The sequence below is a fragment of the Podarcis pityusensis genome (genome assembly GCF_964106645.2).
Source record: "Podarcis pityusensis genome assembly, chromosome: 5".
In the NCBI taxonomy this organism is placed as follows: domain Eukaryota; kingdom Metazoa; phylum Chordata; class Lepidosauria; order Squamata; family Lacertidae; genus Podarcis; species Podarcis pityusensis.
The window spans coordinates 43,238,520-43,259,995 of NC_138032.1; the positions used below are offsets into that span (position 1 = coordinate 43,238,520).

Sequence of the window (21,476 nt, forward strand, 5' to 3'; positions counted from 1 at the left end):
TTTTGCACCAATAAAGCCTGCTGGACTCCTGGGACAACAGAAGCAGCTCTGATGCTGAAATCATTTATCATTAGATAGTCCCAGAGCAAGCTAGAAGGAAAAGGAACAAGTCCTTCTCCCTGCCACTTTCCCAATCCCTAGCTTCCATAAAGTTTCAAATCCCTCTAAGATGATTCTAGTTATTACAAAGAAAGCAAATGCACCAGATATCTAGAATATAGCTGAAATTAGTGGGCTAATTAGTTCCATTCATTTCAGTGTGTCTACTCTGAGTAGGGCTAACATTGGATAAAACCCGGGATGTTCATTTCCCCTTGTGTTGACTGTCCATTAGGTAGGTTTTCCCCCTTCCCCCACACTGTTGGCTCCACAGGTATCTGTCCCTTCAGTGATCTTCAAGAATGCGGAACTGGCCACAATTCTATTCTTTTCTTTAGAACAGCTTCTCCAGAATTAAGGTCAACAGTGGGTACTGTAAAAAATGCAGGTTGCCTTGATTTGGTCTCAGTGACACTTGGAGAAGCTCAAACAGTTGTTTGAGTCGGTAAGACTTACTGTGATGAACTTTGTACATCCCTTGATCACAAATGTGACACTGCGAGATGCTTCTTCAATGGAAAGGTTGCCAAATTTAATTCAGTGTAATCATGGAAGTTGAACTGAAATGGTATAATACACTGAGATTTAATTGTGGTGAGATGGTATAATCAAAGTGCCTGAACATTCAACTCCCTTCAAAGAAGGGGAGACCAACTATCAATGGATCTGGTACATACTGTATGACCCCTAAGTGTCTTAAAGACAGACTACTAAATTGTTTTTTTTTATAACAGGACTCAGAGGGAAAATGTGTACAAATATGTACACACTATCACATTCGGCTTTTCTTTCATTCTACAGTAGATGCCGTAGGAAGCTATAACTGGCTGGCATCTGTGCAGGAAATTTGAATTGTTTCACACACAACAAAGGAGCTCAGATGAGGGCTTCACATACAATTGCATAGTCTTTTTTCTGGCTCTTACCTCTATATCCTGTATAATTTTGGGATAAAGTGCTCTGTAGAAGGAGTTGGGAGGGGCTATCCCATCGGGTGGCTTGTTCTTAAAAAGATACTGTCCCCTAAAAGAAAGGAAGAAAGAAAAGCAGCATTGCTCATTTAGCCATGGCTATTTCATTCAAGGATTTGTGAGAGAGACTTGTAGAGCTTATGTTTGGTAGATGAAAATCGATGACTAGACCAGATTTAAAAGGGATGCTGTAGGGTCTGCATCATAATACTACTGCCTTTAGACATGTGGCAATTCATAAAATAGTAGGCATCTAAATAAATATATGGCCTTTTTGCAAGTAAAGGTGGATAGATAAAAGGGTCCTTCAAAGGAGAGTGAGAATAGAAGAGGACCTCAGTATGTTCCCCACGTTCTAATTGCTCCAAAACAAAAAGAAATTAAGCAATTCATAGTATCAGCAATAGCATTTTACTGCTCCTCTAATCTTCTGAGTAAACTGCATTAGCTTCTTCCTCAACTTAGCCTGGTCATGGAATGCACATTTTTGCCAGAGAAAGGGAGGGAAACCCAGTGAACGGCAATCACTTCATGCTGTGTAAATTTTTTAAAATTCCTCATCCTAAAGTTAAGGAGCCACCTAACACTGTGCGGAAGCTAGTAAACCCCACCATGGGCATACTAACAACTCTTCTGCCTGGCAACATTCCTTGTGAAGCAGAAATGGGCACAAATCCTCTGAGTATAATCCTGGCATGTGAGGCATGGCATTTAGCCTAGGCCAGCTCTCTGCTCCCCCTTTCACTGTTGCATTATTTCCGACAGGTTTTTTTCTATGCATTCCTTCCTTGCCACAAATCTGAAAATATATGCTGAGAAGTTTCCTTTTGCGTGAGATGCCCTGGGCACGTGCAAGGTAAACCCTGCTTTGGAAGAGTGATTTGAATCAACAAAATGACTAATAAAAATACTGAGCAGTGTGATACAAGGGGGGGGGGGGTACATACGATTTCAAACACACATTTCTGGAAAAACTAAGCTTTAACAAATCTCCGTTTTAAAATATGGCAGGTATAATGCTTTGCCTACAAGAATGTCAAGCTTTGCAAACTTTCCCTAGTTGTATGTGTAGCTCAGCAACACCTTATAAGTAAGCAATGGTACCCTCTGCAAACTAGCAGATTTGTGCCCCTAATGAGAAAAAGAACCCCAATGCTGAACTGTTAGCCGAGAAGGTATCAGAAGCTACTCATTCCCCACTTTCTATCTTATGAGTATGCATCATTCATCTCCCTGGAAGAGAACTCTATGCAGGCATCTTGAAGATGTTGGAAGCAGCACATTCGCATTACTGCCTAGACATTTTGTCAGTGTGCTGTTTGACATGTTAACTATGACCCACCAAGATCTCCACAATCAGAAGTCAGTTTTGCTCACTACAGATTCTGAAGCGGCAAAAGTAATGTCTGTGCCTTGCCTGTTGTTAATTCTGCCATGGGAAAGTAATCTGGGTACCTCTAGAAATCAATACTAAATACAGAACTGTATTTTAGGTATTTTTTGAAGCGCTGAAAGCATTACACAAACATTTTTTCTGCCCTCATAATCTATTAAACTGTAACATATTTCTAGTGCCAAAGCCCTTAATAGAATTTGCACTTGGCAAGTTTCTGGCCTTATTTTTAATTTTTGTTTTAATAGCAGCTAAAATGCCTTAGCTGTCACCTTTGTCTTGTTTATGAAATATTCATACCCATTTCCTCACAGACAACATACGAGGGAGGCTCCTTGGATAGAAAATTATGTATTAAGGGGATTACCCAAGAGAGCGAAGCATCTAATGAAATGTTAACAGAGCAGCTCTAGACTTGGGGAAAGTCTTGCATAATAGAAAAAACTATTCCGTCTGATTAACTAATCTATCTGAATTTCTGCATGCTTGCCCTCAGTGGTTTGTACTCTTGGCTTTATGGCTAAAGATAAAACAGGTCTCTAATTGTGAAAATCTGCTGAGGAAAACAAAAGTGACCTAACACATTCATAACATGTAAAATGCACCTACTTTAGTTGTACAGCGAGTACATAAACTTCTGAAAGTCTAATGAATTAATATATCAAAGACTGCTCTAAGTAACGGGAGGGAAGGATACTGTATGTTACACGGACTTACGTTGCTTGTTCACCCACCCAAAAGAAGGGCCATCACTGGTGGAGGGTGGAGGTGAAACAGAGTGACCACCCCAGACTCTGGACTTGGCTGATGGTCCACATCTGGCACTGGCAGCTACAACTGGCAGCCCTGCTACCTCCCACCCAGCAAGGCTTTGCACCTCTTCCCTTCATACAGCAAGGCAGGGAGAGAGGAAATGGGGTTGGAGGGCCTTTCCAGCACATCTGCTGCTAAACCAGCATCAAAAGGGGTGGGGGGGGAGTAAGCCGTGTGTGTGTGTGTGTGTGTGTGTGTAGAGAGAGAGACTAAAGTCGTTGCAAATCACCTGACAGCAAAGAAAAAAGATTGACTTCTATTATCAGATAGCTCTGCAGTTTGTTTCGACTTTACATTTCTTTTTTTCCCCAAGTGAATTTTTATTGTTTTCCTTACATATTCTTTTCCAACAAATTGTAATAGCACCATACATTCCCTTTGACTCTGCCGAGTCACGACCCCCCTCCCTCCCCACAACTGGTATATTTATCCTCTTTCCATCACACACATCATTCTCAAATTAGTACTATTATACATTGGAGGTATTATGTCAATCCTGCTAGTGTCTTGACCTCTTTACAATTCTTCTTTAAATATTCAATAAATTTACTCCAGTTATTTTGGTATCTTTGATCTCCCTGGTCCCGGATCCTCCCTGACACTTTGGCAAGTTCTGCATATTCTGTCAACTTCGCCTGCCACTCCTGTATAGTTGGTATATCTTGTACTTTCCATCTTTGGGCCAGAAGGGTCCTCGCGGCAGCTGTAGCATACATGAACAAATTTTGATCTTCTATTTTAATTTCTGTTCCTATTAAGCCTAATAGACACGCTTCCGGTCTTTTGGGGAAAGTATATCTAAATATTTTTTTGAGTTCATTATAAATTGATTCCCAAATTTTTTTTACCTTATCGCAGGTCCACCACATATGGAAATAGTCCCCATCTGCCTTTTTGCATTTCCAACACTTTCTTTCTTTTTTCCTATACATTTTAGCTAATTTTACTGGCGTCAAATGCCATCTATACATCATTTTTAGCAAGTTTTCCTTTAAAGCCATGCATCCTGTGAATCTCAAACCCTCCTTCCATAATCTTTTCCACGCATCCAATTCAATGTTATGCCCAATATCAATTGCCCATTTTATCATTGATTCCTTTACTTCTTCGTCTTTTGTATACCATTCTAGCAATAAACTATACATTCTTGATAAAATTTTATCTTTACAGTCTATTAACTCGATTTGGAATTTCGATTTTTTATCATCGAACCCATTTCTCTTTTTGTCTTCCTTTAATAAATCACTGATCTGATGGTATTGCAGCCACCCTGTTAACATCTTTTCAATTTGGTCATATGGTTTGAGCTTTATCCCTTGGGCTGTTTTCCTAGTAATATCCTCATATGTTACTCTTTCCCCTTCCATGTTTACTTTTTTTGTTGTCAGCACCTCAATTGGTGATATCCACCACGGTGTCTTTCTTTCCAGGAGGTTTTTATTCCGATCCCATACTTCATATAAAGATTTCCTAATCACATGGTTTAGAAAACCTTTATGTACCTTTACTTTGTTGTACCATAGGTACGAATGCCAACCATATCTATTGTTGTGGCCCTCTAGATCTAATAGGTCAGTGTTTTCTAAGGTCAGCCAGTCTTTTAACCATACCAAGCACGAAGCTTCATAATATAAAGTCAGGTCTGGTAAATCAAAACCTCCTCTCTCTTTCTTATCCACTAGTATCTTCATTTTTATCCTTGGCCTTTTCCCCTGCCAGACAAACTTCGCTAAGTTTTTTTGCCAATCCTTAAATTGTCTTATCCTTTACCACTGGTATTGCTTGAAATAAAAATAACAGTCTAGATAGTATATTCATTTTTATGACAGAGATTCTGCCTAATAATGACAATTTTAGTCTACTCCATATATCCATATCTTTCTTAATTTCTTTCCATACCACCTCATAGTTGTCCTTGTACAGGTTTATATTTTTGTTGTCATCCAAATTCCTAAATATTTTATTTTTTTAGCTATCGCGATTCCTGAGTCTACTTGTTAATTCTTCCATCTCTTCTTTCTTCAATTTTTTTGCTAGCATTTTCATCTTGTTTTTGTTAAGTTTAAACCCTGATACCTTCCCAAATTCTTCCATTCTTTTTATTGCCTCTTTCACACTTTGTCTTGGTTCTTCCAACGTTAAGACTAGATCATCTGCGAAGGCTCTTAACTTAAATTCTTTTCGTCCCACCTTAATGCCTCTGACTTCTGATGATTCTCTTAGCTTCTTATTCAAGACCTCTAGGACTGTAATAAATAGCAAGGGAGACAAAGGGCATCCCTGCCTAGTACCTTTAGTTATCTCAAAGTTATCTGATATGTTGTTATTAATTATTAACTTTGCTTTTTGGTCCGAATAAATCGTGTCAATACCTCTCAAAAATTTTTCACCAATTCCTAGTACTTTTAAGTTTTCTTTCATGAAATGCCAAGAAACATAGACGCTTTTTCTGTGTCTATGAACAATAGTACTGTCTGTTTCTCATTTCTGACTTCAAGATATTCAATTATATTTATCAGGTTTCTTACGTTGTCCCTTAGTTGCCTCCCCGGCAGAAAGCCTGTTTGGTCCTTGTGTATCACCTTATTTAACACCATTTTTGGTCTATTCGCTAGTATATCCGCAAATAGCTTATAGTCGTTATTCAATAACGAAATTGGTCTGAAATTTTTTACATCTAATATATCCCCCTCTTTCTTTGGGATCAGTGTAATATAAGCTTCTTTCCAGGTGTTTGGCATCTTTCCTTCTCTTAAGACTGTATTCATTACTTCACTTAGAACAGGTGTCAGGTATTGCGATAGTGTTTTATAATACTTTGCTGAGATACTGTCCGGTCCTGGGGCCTTCCCTATTTTCATTCTTTTTATTGCCTTCGTAACCTCTTGTTCTGTTATCTCCTGGTTAAGCATTCTTTTTTCTTCTTCTGAGATTTGATGTAGTTTATGGTCATGGATATACTTTTCTATTCTCTTATTGTCTTCTTTATCTTTCCTATAAAGATCTCTATAGAATCTCTGAAATACTTTTCTAATTTCTTTCGGGTCCTCAATCATTTTATCCCCATCTTTTATTTTACAAATTGTGTTCTGTTTTTGTCTTTCTTTTATTTGCCAGGCCAAGAATCTCCCAACTTTGTTGGCCCACTCAAAATTTTTTTGTCTCATGGTTTTTATTTTCCATTCAATCTCCTGTCCCACCACCATGGAGAACTGAGACTGCAACATTTTTATATTTCGTTTTATTATTTCATCTTTAGGTTTTGTTATTAGCTGTTTTTCATTCTCCATGAGCTGGGACAGGTTTATTGACTGATTGAGTGATTATATTTATATCCCATCTTTTCTCTAAGGTTCTGAAGGTGGCATACATAGTTCTGCTGCTCCTCACTTAATCCCCACAACAACCTTGTAAGGTAGGTTAAGGTTAGAGGCAGTGACTGGCCCAAGGTCACCCAGTGAGCCCGATGGCTATGTGGGACTTTGAATGCTTGTCTCCCTTGTCCTATCCTGACACTAATCACTACCCCACAGTGGCTCTAAAAACATACAGCATCTAGGGATTTTTCTCCTTCATTTTTTGGTAAAGGAAAAACAATTTTGATGGGGGAGAGGAGGGGCTGCCACCACCACCACTGCCATTGCCATGAAGAGAATGAGGAGCAGCAGAATATATATATGCTGGATATATATATATATATATATATATATATATCAGATATATGAGAGGACTTATCCCCTGTTCCTGTTACTAAGCTTGGCCAGTCATCTCTGGAGGTAGAACTAAATTACTGGATACTGCTTCCAGATCAAGGGGAAGTGCCTACCTGCCCCAAGTTAGGAAATAATACATACTCCCAAAAAACGGCCTCAGAAAAAAAATGAAGAATGAATGGTAGAATTTAAAAGGCAATCTTCAATTTTCAGATAAAATGAACTGTCATACTGATGACCTAAAGCTGTTTTCAATTTACTTGTTTTGCTAGGCTAAGTCAGTGCAAGGATTCCTGTTAGCACAACGGGACCTTTCCCATGCCATCCCCAAATCTGTTCTGGAGGGTCTGGAGAACCCATGGAACAGCAGGTGATGGGAGGCGATGGAAGATCGTTTCATCAGAGAAGTAGAAATTCTTGCACTGATGGAATGATCTCCTTAGCATTGTGTTGAATACAGCCCCATACCATTTAAAAACCATACCACTGTGAGTCGTAAATTACCAGCACCTACTCCCTCACTGAACAAGGGAAACTGCATGAAAGATGCTCTCACCATCCTCTCCGCTCTGCCAAACCCCTCCACAGCGAGTCTGTCCGGACCATTCTCTCAATCAGCTTCTTCCACAGCATGCCGTCAGATGTCACTCGGTACCATTCCTTGCACACCAGCTCAACAGCACACAAAGACTTGGCATCCAGGTACGACAGGATATTCTCAGCGATGTGATCCAGGCCGCGAGCTGGAAGGGAAAAAGTATAGGCAATTAATCAGCACTGGAGAGTTCACGAGAAGCCCATCTCTGCTCAGACATTTTCACCCCCACTGTTGCTCATTCCCTTCCCTGTAATGCAGAGCTGGGATGACTGGGCAGAAAATAGTCTCCTGTGAAGTTCTGAAACCAGCAGCTTCTTATGGATAAGAAACAGCAAAGCATTAAAGATAAAAGTGGAAAGTGTTAGAGATGATCAAGAATCCTGGAAGTCATTTCCAATCTATTTCTATGAGTTTTAGCACTAGGGGGATGTTCAATGGAAGGCTTTTCTCACTTGATGATGCACCCCCCCCCCAATCTTGCTATATTAGGACCATTTCTCATTTTGCTACTACAGCTGTTCTTGTATTCCACCAGCTCAGAAAGCTACTTTTTGATGCAAAGAAGAAAGGAATAAAAGGTCCAATTATCACTTACGAAAAAGGGTGGTGGTGTTGAAGCTTTTAATGTTTGACGGATTACTGTATTTTAATATTTTGTTGGAAGCCACCCAGAGTGGCTGGGAAAATAAATAGTAGTAGTAATAATAATAATAATAATAATAATAATAATTACTACTACTACAGGACTAGAAAGTTTTAGGAACACTGGGAGTTGCCATATACATAATTGGGTCCATCTAATTCAGTACTGTCTACAACTCACAGTGGAGGGGAGAGAAGAACCTTACCTGGGAGATACCAGAAACTGAACTTAGCACCTTTTGTATGCAACCCATGTGCTCTATCACTGAGCTACAATCCTTCTGCCATGCGTTGGAAAGTATTGGATTCTTAAGGCTTATATTATAACTGAACCAAGAACTCAAAAGTGCTCCCACATTACAAATGCTTTTCATATATGCTAGTTCATATCATAGAGCTAGCACAGAGAAGACCTAAAAAATACATGCACATAGACCAAAGTGCTCTTGTGGGAGAGACTCTGGCTCTCAAACTGGAGAGATGCTTCTGTCTAAAGTCATGAAGGATCATCAATGGGAATTGTGGGTAAACCATGATTTCTTGTGGCATCTAGTGAATATGAGCTACTGGGTTTTTTGAGTGGGTAGATTAATGTTCAATTTGCAAGGCTACTTTAGTTGCTTGATCAAATCCGCCCCCATCCCCAGTTTCACTTGGGAAAGAGTCAAGCATGCCAGATTAGCATAGCAGGCAACTTTTCTCTCCAAATAAAAAGCTACCAAACATCCAGAGAGAGATCAAATGCTTCATTTCCTGCTCTTGTTACAGCTGCCCCAAAGACTGAGCTTCATTTGTCAACAACAGAGGCTGAGCGTAGGAAGCCATGAATGCATTTTGGGATGGCTGGGGTCACATGTCTTACATTTAAGCAGACGATGCAGAGTGAGATGCCTATCAGATGATTCTGATCAGGATTTACAGAGGACACGCTGTACCAAGACTTTGCTGCTGACAAGCAGAAGACCTCACAATGAGCTTCTCATGTATCAAAGTAGTTTTTCTCCCTCCATATTCTCAGGACAAATTCATGAAAAGTAATTTTATAAAGAAATGTGATTTCTAAGAGACAACTCTTTCAACCCCAACACTCCTAGATGCGGGGGCAGAGTTTTCCTAAAATGAAAAATAAACCAAGCAGCATAATTCCACTTGACAGACAAGACAAACTTCAGCAAGTAAAAGAAATACTCAACAGACCAAACAAATTTTTTGCTGTTACCACCTTTTCCAAAGGAGTGGGGTGCTGTCCCTTATTTCTGCTACATCTCGAATGCAGCACAATGTCAGGAGAGAAGCTGCTCCTTTTTTCAGCTCTGAGTTTGGAGCTGGGGTGGGGCAGCAAGTAAGCTCCTGCTTGCCCACAGCTCATTGTTAGGACAGAAGGTTGCTTTCCAGTGTGTTCCTTGGGCGCTAAAAGCTCAAAGCACATTCAGGCACAGAGACAAGCTGATGGGCCTCCACTTTCCCACTTCATCTACAGCTGAAGGCAGAGGCATCCTGATTTGATCTGCCTCTGTGTCCAACAGTGGCTCCAAGTTTGGAACACCTCTTGGGCGCAGAGATAAGCCCATAAGCTTCTGCCTCCAATATCCACCTCCAACCTGAAAATGGGAGGTGAAGGCACATCAGTTTGCTTCTCCATGTTAGTCCCAAGTTTGGGCTCACCACGGCCCAGTGTTCCATTTGCCACAGTGAGGCAGTGATAGATACAGATTATTTCTCCAACACCAAAAGCTATTGAAGAATATACTTAAATATAAACTGTGATGTTAAGGCTTTAGATTTTCATCATTCACTATGTTAAAGCTAAATAAATTGGGCAAAATTCCAGGCAAAGAATTCTTCCATTGACAAGAAGAAATGTCAAAACTTTACCTATGAGCATATGTGGCAGGTACAGTGTGACTGATAGAACATGACAACCACCACCTTCTATAGAGCATCTTTTTTTTACACCACAATTTAGGGTGGGAGGAATCCCTTCTAGATGGCAAGGAGGACTTCTGTTTTACTTCCCTCACCCAGGAGCTTCTAGGCCAGGGGTTGTCAACCTGGTCCCTACTGCCCACTAGTGGGCATTTCAGGATTCTAGGTGGGCGGTAGGGGGTTCTACGGCACAAGCTGAATCCTTCTTCCATCGAGCACTGGTCATCAAGTGAAAGATGCATTAGTGAGCAGTGGGTATAAAAAAGGTTGACTACCCCTGTTCTAGACTGAACTGAACATGTTGCATAGGAAATAATATGCTGTACAGAAATTACACGAACTTGATGACCCCCTTCCCAAGACCCTGCTAATTTCTATGATCATAAAGTCCAAATCCTGTTAACTGTTATGTGCCCATGAAAGGCAACTAACCAAACATCACAAGTGCACCTAGGGGGGAAAAACCATGACAGCATACATTTTATGATAGGTGACATATCCTCAAATGGCAACTCCTTTCTAGGACTCCAGGGACAGAACACCCTGCTACTGAAGAAGGCCGTTCGAGAGAAGTCAAGGTCTTTTTACACATTTTTGAAGCCTGCAAAGTCTGTGTGTTTGCCAGTAGCTTTTCAGACTACCTGGTAGTGCCGTGATGAAGTCTCTCTGTAACATAGGTTTGAGGTATGAGTTGATGTGCCCGTGCTGATAATGACACATCTGGGAGATGAGATGTTCCACAAATTCCACTTGGTCGGACTCTGACCACTGCTCAAAATACTTGATACAGAGCTCCTTCTCCTTCTCATAGCTTGCAGATAGCTTCCTTTGCTTTGGCACAATCATGCTTGAAGTGCCATTGGCAAGTTTTGTCTATGGAAGAAAAGAAGAAAATGTACAACACTGAATTTTTCAGGGCAGAGAATTTGACATCCTTAGAAGACAATACATTACACATAAACCTTCCCCATGTGATGGAACAAACAAATCCATCCAGCTCCTAATTACATGTTATACAGTCTAAACTTCTGCAAGTTTCCAGCCACTTTAGTGCACTAATACATGCCTGTCTGATGCTTCACATCTAAAACCTTTTTAAAAAGTCCATTCTGGACTGCTACTAAAATTGTAAAAAAACATATAAGATACAAAAGAGGGGAGGAAATTCCCCAATGCTGCTGTTCAGCATCATGTAGAGTATGAAACAAATATGTCTTATTCAAAAACTATGAACATACAGTAGTGAAACTTTAAAAATAACATTTTATAAAACTATGTGTTTTGACCTTCTGGTTTTATAGTGTTAGATACTCACCATGAAACCGGCTCCTCAAAGACAAATTTCAGGGACGGATAAAAAGTATGAACCTCTTCTATGATAGTTTTAAGGAGGAGGGCCAATTCAAATGTTTTGTTAACAAATTTAACTAGATTTAAGTAACAGTATCTTGCTGCTATGGAGGACATCCTATGACATTCCATGTTGTTCCAACACTACCAAACTAAAGGTCCTTTAGCATATGTTGTCTCAGACATTTCCTTCCAATAGACTGAAACACATCTAGGGAGGACAAGTGTGCATGTCTTGAAGACTTCCAAGAAGTTCAGGCCATCAGAAGTTTAGATAGTGCACATTTGTTATTAGACATAATTGTAACAGTCCATTAAAGAATAGTGCAGTGACTTGCTACAGACTGTTATGCATGGTGATAAAAAGAAATAACCCAATAGTCCAATCTTGATCTTGTAAAGGCACTGCACTGAAGAGTAAACTCATGGGACCAAACAGTTCCCTGTGCAACTGCTGGGCTCTAATCTGAATTGCAGCATTTGATCAGGCGAACCAAGTTATTGGTTTTACATGGCTGAGTGTGGAAAGAATATAGATGGACACAAAGCTCAGTGTCCTTTATACATAAAGACTTGCACCCTGAGAACTAGAAGCCTCACCCTTATGCCCAAATGTCAGTCTTCTGGAAATACTTCTTGTTTTTCTAATATACGGTACTATATGAAAATAAAGGATGTGTGTTGTTGTTTTTGTGGTTTTTTTTTGCAGATTGAGGGTTAGAATGAAAACAGATCTTACATATTTTTTCATATACCACTAGGATCCGTATGCTACACAGACAGATTCTACGCCATGCAGAACAATCATACCTATGATTGATTGCTAATGCTCCTTCAGCAATTGACCGACAAGCAAAATATTTGGTTGGCAAACCAAGAAACATCATAAACAAAATTGGATTCTCGCTCACTATTGAGGCCTCAACAGTCTTTATGGAAATGATAAAACATAGCTCCTTGGTGTAGAAGTGCTGGGTTTCTCCATGCACAAATGTTGTTGGCGATAGCCTAGCATTAAAGCATGAAGGTTGGACTCTATTGAACACTGGCCTGGAGGGATTCTGTGGCTGTTTTCACAGCAGTTCAGTTGTTTGCAGAACGAGAAAACCAATGAAACGCTGGATTAAGATTTAGATAGTTGATAAATGGTGTATTTTATAAGCCTGACCTCATTTCATTTCCCATTTCATTTGCTGCACAGCCAATCTTACAGCAGGCTGTCTTCATCCAGCATGTTTTTAAAATCATTACCTTCTGCCTTTTTACCTACTCCCTTCTCAGAAAAACATTGTCTTTGAATTTTGTACACAAGTGAGCCAAATCACCAATCTGCATAAGCAGCAATGTTACAAGTCAGGATGCAAGGGTGACCTCTGAGGCCCAGTCTATACCACCAAACATCCTGAGATGATAACCCCCAAATTCCCTGAATCTCTAAACTGTTTCCATGCTGAAGTGCTCAACGAAATACTAATGTGCAGGGTATCTACAACGTTGGCAACTATTTCACATAGATTTAAAATATATAGTTATAAAAATAGAGATAGCTCAAATGAAGTTATCCCAACATCTTTCATTATTGGCCATGGTGGCTGGGGATGATGGGATTTATAATTCAACAACACCTGATGGATACCACGTTGGATACCCCAGCCTTAAATTACTGGAAATCATAGGAATCCAGCATGTTTCAGACGATATATTTCCTTCCCATGTGTACAAGGTGGACTAAATATGAAGACAATTTTGTTTCATCAGAACAATCTGTGGATTTCTTGTGCATTCCAGCTGAATGCACTGATCTATTTTTAACCAAATAGAGAAAGGGAGTGTCTTTGACTGCCTTGAGGGTGGTAGTTGGAGACACCCTATATAATTTGTCAGAATATCAACTAGTTGCTATTCTTCCCTCTTTAGATGATATATCTTAACAGATGGTAGCAAATTCCTGGATTATCTAGACCCATTTTGGATTTGGATCTTGACCCAGTTTGGGAACTGAAACTGCCTTCTTCACCTGGTTTGACCACCACAGTCAGAAGACAGGGGAGTGTAACCCTTTTGATTCTCCTGGACCTCTCAGTGGCTTTCAAATACTATTTATTTAAGTAGTTACTCTGAATAGTTTGTCCTGTCCTAGCATGTCTCAGTGATCCCAGGAAGGCCAGGTCGAAGCAGTGGCACTTACTGGAAAGGTCAGCTCTTCATGTCTAGAAGAGCGGAGTCACAATTGGTGGGACAAGCCTAGTTTGAGAGAGCACTATCAAGACGGCTATGCATGAGCACAACAGACAAGACAGAACACCATCTGTCAGGACCCTGGACAAATCACAGTGGCAGGATGTGGCTGGAACTCACCCAAGGAGTGCTGTTTGTCTCAGCAACAACCTGAGGTCTCCTGGTGGGACTGAATCTGTCTTTAACCCTGCTCTCCCCGAGGCAATTTCTTTTTCTAAAGGAACCACTGCCCAGTTCTGTGACTGCTGGCTCCTACTGGGCAGTGAGAGCTGCAATGGAGGTGTGATGTCTGGAAGGTCCTGAAGCAAAGGACACCAGCTCTTTGAATGACGTCTCCTCCCCTCAAGTTTTCATCTGAGCCAGAAGGAGAATTGTTTGAGTTTGGCTCATAGGCTGCTGGAATGGTTTTGCATTTCTGTTGAGTTGTCTGAACTGTTTTTAGGATTTATACAATGTTTAAGCACCTTACAATTTTGGTTGGTTGGGATAGGCGAGTAATTCACAAGCCACTTTTACTCATCCCTACCTCTTTTGCAGTGGTGGGCTCCTTCCAGAAGGCAACACTTTCTTTCCCCCAGCATAAGCAAGTAAGCAAACAGCAGCATAGGAACACAAGCAGCTGCTTTAATACTGAGTCAGGCCATTCATGCATCTAGATCAATACTGCCTACACTGACTCCAGCAGCTGTCCAGGTTGTTTTACCACTGAGTTATGGCCCTTCTCTACAGTCCCACAGGAAACAGCAGTGCTGTTACTTCCAACATGTAGTTCCACAGAACTTGTGAATAAGATAAAACAGTCAGTGAAAAAACATGATATGCCTTGCATGTGTAAGGATTATCACAGAGTGGCAATATTTGAGCCTTGTTAACAAAATTCTTTTGAGTACAGTGGTGCCTCGCAAGACGAAATTAATTCGTTCTGCGAGTTTTGTCGTCTTGCGATTTTTTTCGTCTTGCGAAGCACGGTGCCGGGAAAGTTTTGGAAAAGCTTCAAAAATCACCAAAGTCTTTAAAAACCTCAAAAAAGGCTACCACACCGCGTTCTATGAGTTGCTCCTCGAAGTCAAGTCACAACTGTATTAACGGTGTTAAGAAAAAGGAAACAAACTTGCAAGACGTTTCCGTCTTGCGAAGCAAGCCCATAGGGAAAATCGTCTTGTGAAGCAGCTCAAAAAACAAAAAACCCTTTCGTCTAGCGAGTTTTTTGTCTTGCGAGGCATTCGTCTTGCGAGGTACCACTGTATATATTTCCTTCACCCACAGACTGTTGGGATACTGCCAGGGAGACAAAGTCCATCATGGCCCCCAAGCCGGCTGCCGGACGATCCATCGATCTCCCATAGATACTGTATCAGCAATTAGCGACACGAGCTTCCAGAAATAGCTTGCCACATTCCAGAGCTCATGCACACTCTATCAGCAGATAATGCACAGCAAAAGTCGCACTCAGGATAGCATTATTTACAAGTTTTATTCAGCGTTGATCAGAACAAAGAAAAACATGACTGCCTGCTTCAGTGTCTCCAGACACAGAGAGAGCGAAAACAAAAGACACAACAGAAACATCCTGTGAAACAGGAAATACGCAGATTCTGACTCACAAAGCCTGCTCTCTTTTAAGGTGGAACGGAAATATCCTAACACAGACCCCCCATTTTCTGTCCCAGCGCTTCTCTTGCTCCTCCTTCCTCACTCCAATGTGCAGTTTCCTTCTATGACTTCAAATCAAACTCACCAATTGAATTGTAGCATACTCTGCTGCACAGTACTGAGAATGAGGTGATGGAAGGAAATAATAATTATATGGGAGGGAATGTATGTGTGAGTATGCATGCCGGAGGGTGGCAGTCTGGAACTGAAAATATCCCATTTGGTTCCAGGCTGTTCAGCTTGTGGCTTTGGGCAAGTCATTTCAACCCTCTCTGACTTAGTTTATGGAAGGTGCTATGTAATTTCTAGGCAGTATAACCCTTTATGACTACAAAAAAAATCCCTACTCCTATACATATAAACTTCATTGCATGTCCTTTAATCTCCACAAAGCTGTAAAAGCACAGCTCCCCTCCCCCCCCCGTTCTAAAGCATTCAATTAAAATATTTTGAAGCATCTGTCGAAGTCTAGTAAAACAACAAAAACCTAGAATCAAGTAGTGATTTCTTAGAAACCCACTGATGACTAGCAATCTCAAAATCCTGACAAAACTATTCCGTATTCCACTAGGAGAAAATAACTCCTGCAATATTGGGTATACCGAACACCTGCATCCTCACTAAAGAAAGAAGAGGGAAGCTTGATTGTCAGGTCCAAACTATATGTGATACTGGCAAATTCATGATTGTAAAAGCAGGTCTGCCCATTCACATGGAAAATGAGATGATGTTCCTGTTTAGGGAAATTTTTAATGTTTGATGTTTTATCGTGTTTTTAATATTCTGTTGGGAGCCACCCAGGGTGACTTGGGTGGGGTATAAATAAATTAATCATCATCATCTAGCTGTTTGAAAAAGCAGAGGTAGGAATGCTGGCCCCTTCCCCACCTGTGTTTCATTCCACACATTTTCCAAAGCTGTGACAACTAGTGATGGGGTGTAAAGAATACACAGTTGCTCCAAGTTATGCTTGAGGGGGAGGAGTCCCTATGTCCTTACCAATGGATGTCAGATGACAGCCATGGAGGTTTTACTACCCTCTGCCTCCTGCTAGTGGCTGGCCCTGCCATTCTCTCACATGGCCTGTCCCAGGATGCAAACACGGCTACTAGAAAACGTATGGAAAGAAGAACTGCAGAAGGAAGAGAAGGGGGGATGGGAAGGGGGCTTCGGGACATTCTGTCTGTGTAATCCATATGGAATTTCCTTCACTTTTCAATAGACACATCTCCAGAACCTCAAAAAAATTGGTTTCTCTAACCTAGCCTAAGTGCTTACCTCTTTCCGCTTCAATTTCTGATGTGAGAAAAACTACTAGGACTATGAGCAGCATCTTGCCATGGTCATATATTCTTCTTAGAATTTAACTCAACAAAATGCAGCTTTGCTTTATTTGAGTGTCTCAGTGGTGTCTTCTGGAGATCAATTGAACAGTCCTGAACACAAGGGCATTCTATTGATCTCAACGAGGGCACACAATGTTTCTGCTGAGCTGTCTATTACAAGATCCTTTAGGTAAAACAGTTAATGTGGTGGTCGTACAGTAGGTACAATGAAGCAAAGGCTAAGATAAAAAAGGATAAACCCAATATGCCGAAACTTTTGAGGAAGGAATATGTTCTAATGTCCTGTTGTATCACCAAACTAAAACGGACTTGCCTATTGGTAAAAATCACAATGATTTTCTGTCCCAGTATCATAAGCGTTAAAGATGCAATCCTTGGTCAAGGTCCAGAGAAGGGTGTGGTGTGTTTCTCCCACTCTGATGCAATGGTTCTTTCCTCATAAAAGCTGTGACCCATATTAAAAGCTGCTTTTTGAACTCAGGAAACCTTCAAACACCATTTGCAATGCAGCCTGGGTAGTGAAAAGCATGAATTGAAACTTCGTTGGATGTGCAGAAGCATTTCCACAAGCAAAACAGGTTTACCCAATTGTTGCCAACAGCTGTAAAAAGGTAAAGGTAAAGGACCCTTGACAGTTAAGTTCAGTTGCAGATGACTCTGGGGTTGTGGTGCTCATCTCGCTTTACAGGCCAAGTACATGCGCTGTACATAGCAGTGGGAACCCTCCGTCACCGCTACAGCCGCATGTAGAGGATCCTCCATTCATGGCTGTAGTGGCAACAGAGGGATCCTGGCACCGTCCGTATGGCGCTGGAGCACTGCTGGTGGCAAATTGCTATGTACAGTGCATGTAGCAATGCCACACATGCGCCCTACGTAGCGATGCCCCGGGTGTCATGATGCCTTTGTTCACCCCTGACTACATCCACACCATAAATAATAATAACAACAAACCCACACCATCCTCACTGGGCAAGCACAAAATTAATAGGAAGAAACTGTGGTCAGTCAACTTGGTGCCCTCTAGATGTTGTTGGCGTACAACTCCCATCAGTCCCCGCCAGCATGGCTAATAGTCAGGGATGACCACTATAGCAACAAGGGAAGCAAGGCACATTGGGTCATGAACTCTTGAACTCTAACCCCAGAGTAAATAGTACCATCTATAAGAATCCAACCTGTGATACAACATGATAGGGCGAGGGAAAGAGAGAGAAAGCTTTTTCACAGCAAGGAAATTCTGTCTAACCGCTATTCTGTTGGAGCTTTCAAGTGGGCAGATAATGAAATATTAACAAATTTCAAAGAAGCTTGCTAGGGCTCTATGCAGTATAAAAAGGTTGTTAAACACAAGGACATGTATACATTTGCCAACAGCTTAGAGCTTCGGAGCCTGGGAAATAACCTGTTCCTATATTGCACAATTGTCTATAGGTTTCCCCTGAGAGGTTTTTTTGTACTGGAGAATGATTTACTTCTGGCTACCGGGGGAGGCTATGGAGAAGGAACTTTTTTATATGTACTTCTTTATATGTAGTCCATTTAACTAGTCACATCTGAGTACACTGAGGGACTCTAGTCTACACTTCCCTTGTATTTGGTCTGTCTCACGGAGCACTATGATTTGGTAAGATTCAGTTGCTGACATTGTTGACTAGCACAGCTTATAGTGCAGACGAAGCACACCTTTTCTAGGTCTCTCTCAGTAAGGCAACCAAATAGTAACATGTATTAGTGTGTGTCCTAAAAACAAACGTGCATCACACAGTTCAGCTTTGCATGCCTGGGAGAGTATGGATTTGCTACAGAATATATGATGCTGCCTTATAGCAGGTTGGGCCATATGTCCAAGTAGTCCAGTACTGTCTACTCTGACTGGCAATGGATCTCCCATGTCTCAGATGGAGGTCTTCCCCATCATTTCCCCCCTGATCCTTCCAAATGGAGATGCCAAGAATTGGACCTGCCATATGCACAGCATATGCTGTAGCACTGAACAATGGCCCCTTCACCCACCTTCCCATTCCATACTATTTGCTTGCGCTCATCTTTTGTCTTCCGTTTTCCACCCTGCTCTGTAGCCATAGCGTTCAACTAGGCAAGGTCAAGCTTGTTTGCATGGATGCAGTTGACTTTTGCTGCCAGCACATACGGAAGATCAGCAGAAGGCCTGGGACTCAGGTGTTGTAAGGCTCTTACACAATGTCAGGGCAGGACGGCTATCTATGCAAATGCTAAGTGTTATTGCCATCATCACCACCACAGGGAAGCCGACTGCAGCACCCAGTGCTAGCTTTGAGACCCAATTAAGATTTGGCAGTATTTGTCCCTCAATGTCAGCATCAGGGTCGAACAGATTCATCCAACCCTCCCCTGCACTCCTCATCTATAGCTGCCTCTGTTCTTTGCTGGTAAACATGCTGATCTTTACAGAGCCACCTTAACAGAATTTTTGGTTGGGCCCAAGTGAAGAGAATTGGGGAGGGGAGGGGGAGAGGACATAATGTTTAATTATAAGAAATGATTGAAATAGGCACAGACATACCCCGGGTGCCTCTGCACTGCAGCAAGCTCTAAACTTGTTATCGTTAATGGTTTAAATTTCACTGTGCTAATCATTTCAGGACACAAGCCTTTCTTGATAATCTAATGAATTATTCCAACATCCTTCAGCAAAAAAAAATCCTCCATGACAGCACTAATTACAAGACGTTTTCCCAGTGCTTATGTAAAATATGACAGAGCAGCAGCTTAGGGAATTGCAAAAAAACTGCTTCTAATTTCCACTGAGAAACTGACAAACACCTCTCTTGCATCTCTCCCAGCTCTCAAGTAAGATTTAACTTTCTCATTTAGTTAATTACCGAGTGAGGATCATCATTTTCCCGGATCGGAGCGGCACAGAGCCTTTATCGTGTTAACTTGTGAACTTGATCGATGGCTGCTGCTAAAACTTAATAACTTCACCCCCTGGCAAATTGTAAGATAAATATAATAGGAGAAACTCTGACAGTAAAAACCTGCCAGAAATGAGAGCTGTGTTTATGTTTCTTTGCAGGCAGGAAAAAATAATACCCACACCAACAAAACAGAAACAAAACAAAAAAACGCAACCAACAGCTTATTATTTGGTGTGTGTTACTTAAATTTAAAAGACTCAAGGCAGTTAACTTCCTGCGTTCTAACTTTGCTGTGAAGTTAAAAGCATTGGGGACATTACCTAAGCAAAGGCAGAAGGAGGAGAACAGGCAAGGGCAGAGAGACTTGGGGGTTGGGGAAGAAAGACAATACGGTACTGAAATGCAGTCAGACCTAAACACTGCTTTGTGGTTTGGCAACCAAAGTATCAACTGCACTGAGTAGGTTAGCTGGCATACAAACAAAGGGGGCTGATCATCCTAGAGGGGGCATTTGAACACTGCAGCAAGGGAACAGGAGGCAGTGGCACAACCGTAGCAACAGGTTTCAGTGCAGGGAAGTCATGGTAACTGAAAATACCTGAGTCCAGGGCCTTTCCTGTGTATTCACAGTAAGATCAGTACTGAATGGCAGCAGACTGGATGGTTCATGCTATTTGGGACAGCAGTGATGGAGAGAATCAGGCATCCCTCCCACTGCAAGACTTTGGAACCCAACTGAAATGGTTGTAGGGAGTGCGACATTAGATAATCTAGCAATGAAACGACTGGAAAGAGCAACAGGATACAATGTGACTGACTACAACGAGGAAAATCTGGTTTACAATGTTTCACCAGTTATGATTATTCCGAACTAGAACAAATTGGTATCAAGAATCTTGGTTGGACTATTGCAATGCACGCTACACGGAGCTACCCTTGAAGATGGCTCCAGAAACCGCAGGTAGTGCAAGATACTGCTGTCCGGCTATTATGTGGGGCAGTGAGAAGGGAAAGAGCAAATTCACCAAGTGCAATCCAATGTGTTGCTGATGATGTACCAAGTTCTAGATGACTTGGGACCCAGTACTGAAAGGAATGCCTTCCTCAACACCTGCCAGCCTGTAAAGAACAGGAGAGAGTCCCAGCTTGTGTTGCTGTCCATGGGCATGGCCCATAGGGGAATGACATGGAGCAGGGCCTTCCTGTCTGTGGCTCTCCAATCTGTGAAGCTCCCAAATGAAATCTGATTGACTTTGTTAATTAAAAACATATTTCTTTAGCAAGGCCTTTGGAACATAACTGAATTGGAAACTAAAAGGGAAAGCTTTATTGCACACTGGTTAATGTTTTAATTATCAATACAGAGTTGGTTATTATAATAATTGTTCTACTATGTTTCTTATCTTGTTGTTGTTAGCCGCCCTGGAATCCTGCAGGAGGAAGGGTGATATATAATAATAATAATAATAATAAATAAACTGCCAATGGAAAGAAGGCTGCAACAGAGGCTCATAGATGGGAAGAACTCCAGGATGGTATGGAGGGCAGCACTATATCTCTCCAGGAATGGACGGCAGACATTCACTTTTTAGGGGTAAAGAAAAAATATTCATAAAGAATCACCATTGCAGTAGTAGCTAAACCTGGCGTTCCTAATTTCTGCAGCAGGAAATCAGGTTTTGTCCCTTCTTCTTTGTGTCCTATATTGCAGTATGTTTATTTTATCTGATACAATTCAATAAAGGGGGGCACACTACTGAAAATTGTGCCAGTCCGTATCAGCATACTTACTACACTACGTAACCTGCATTATTTTCATCTGCAGAATGGATCT

General features: G+C 41.3%; 1 protein-coding gene across 9 annotated transcripts in view; it reads right to left on the reverse strand.

Moving 5' to 3' along the window:
* Positions 1-21,476, reverse strand: part of BTRC (beta-transducin repeat containing E3 ubiquitin protein ligase) — a 126,563-nt gene that overhangs the window by 15,787 nt on the left and 89,300 nt on the right. For all 9 annotated transcript variants that reach the window (XM_081007072.1, XM_081007074.1, XM_081007073.1 and 6 more), the window contains 3 exons: positions 10,797-11,028; positions 7,546-7,732; positions 1,026-1,122 (listed from right to left, as the gene is read on the reverse strand). In XM_081007072.1, the coding sequence (XP_080863198.1) occupies positions 1,026-1,122; positions 7,546-7,732; positions 10,797-11,028 (516 nt within the window). The remainder of the gene's footprint in view (positions 1-1,025; positions 1,123-7,545; positions 7,733-10,796; positions 11,029-21,476) is intronic.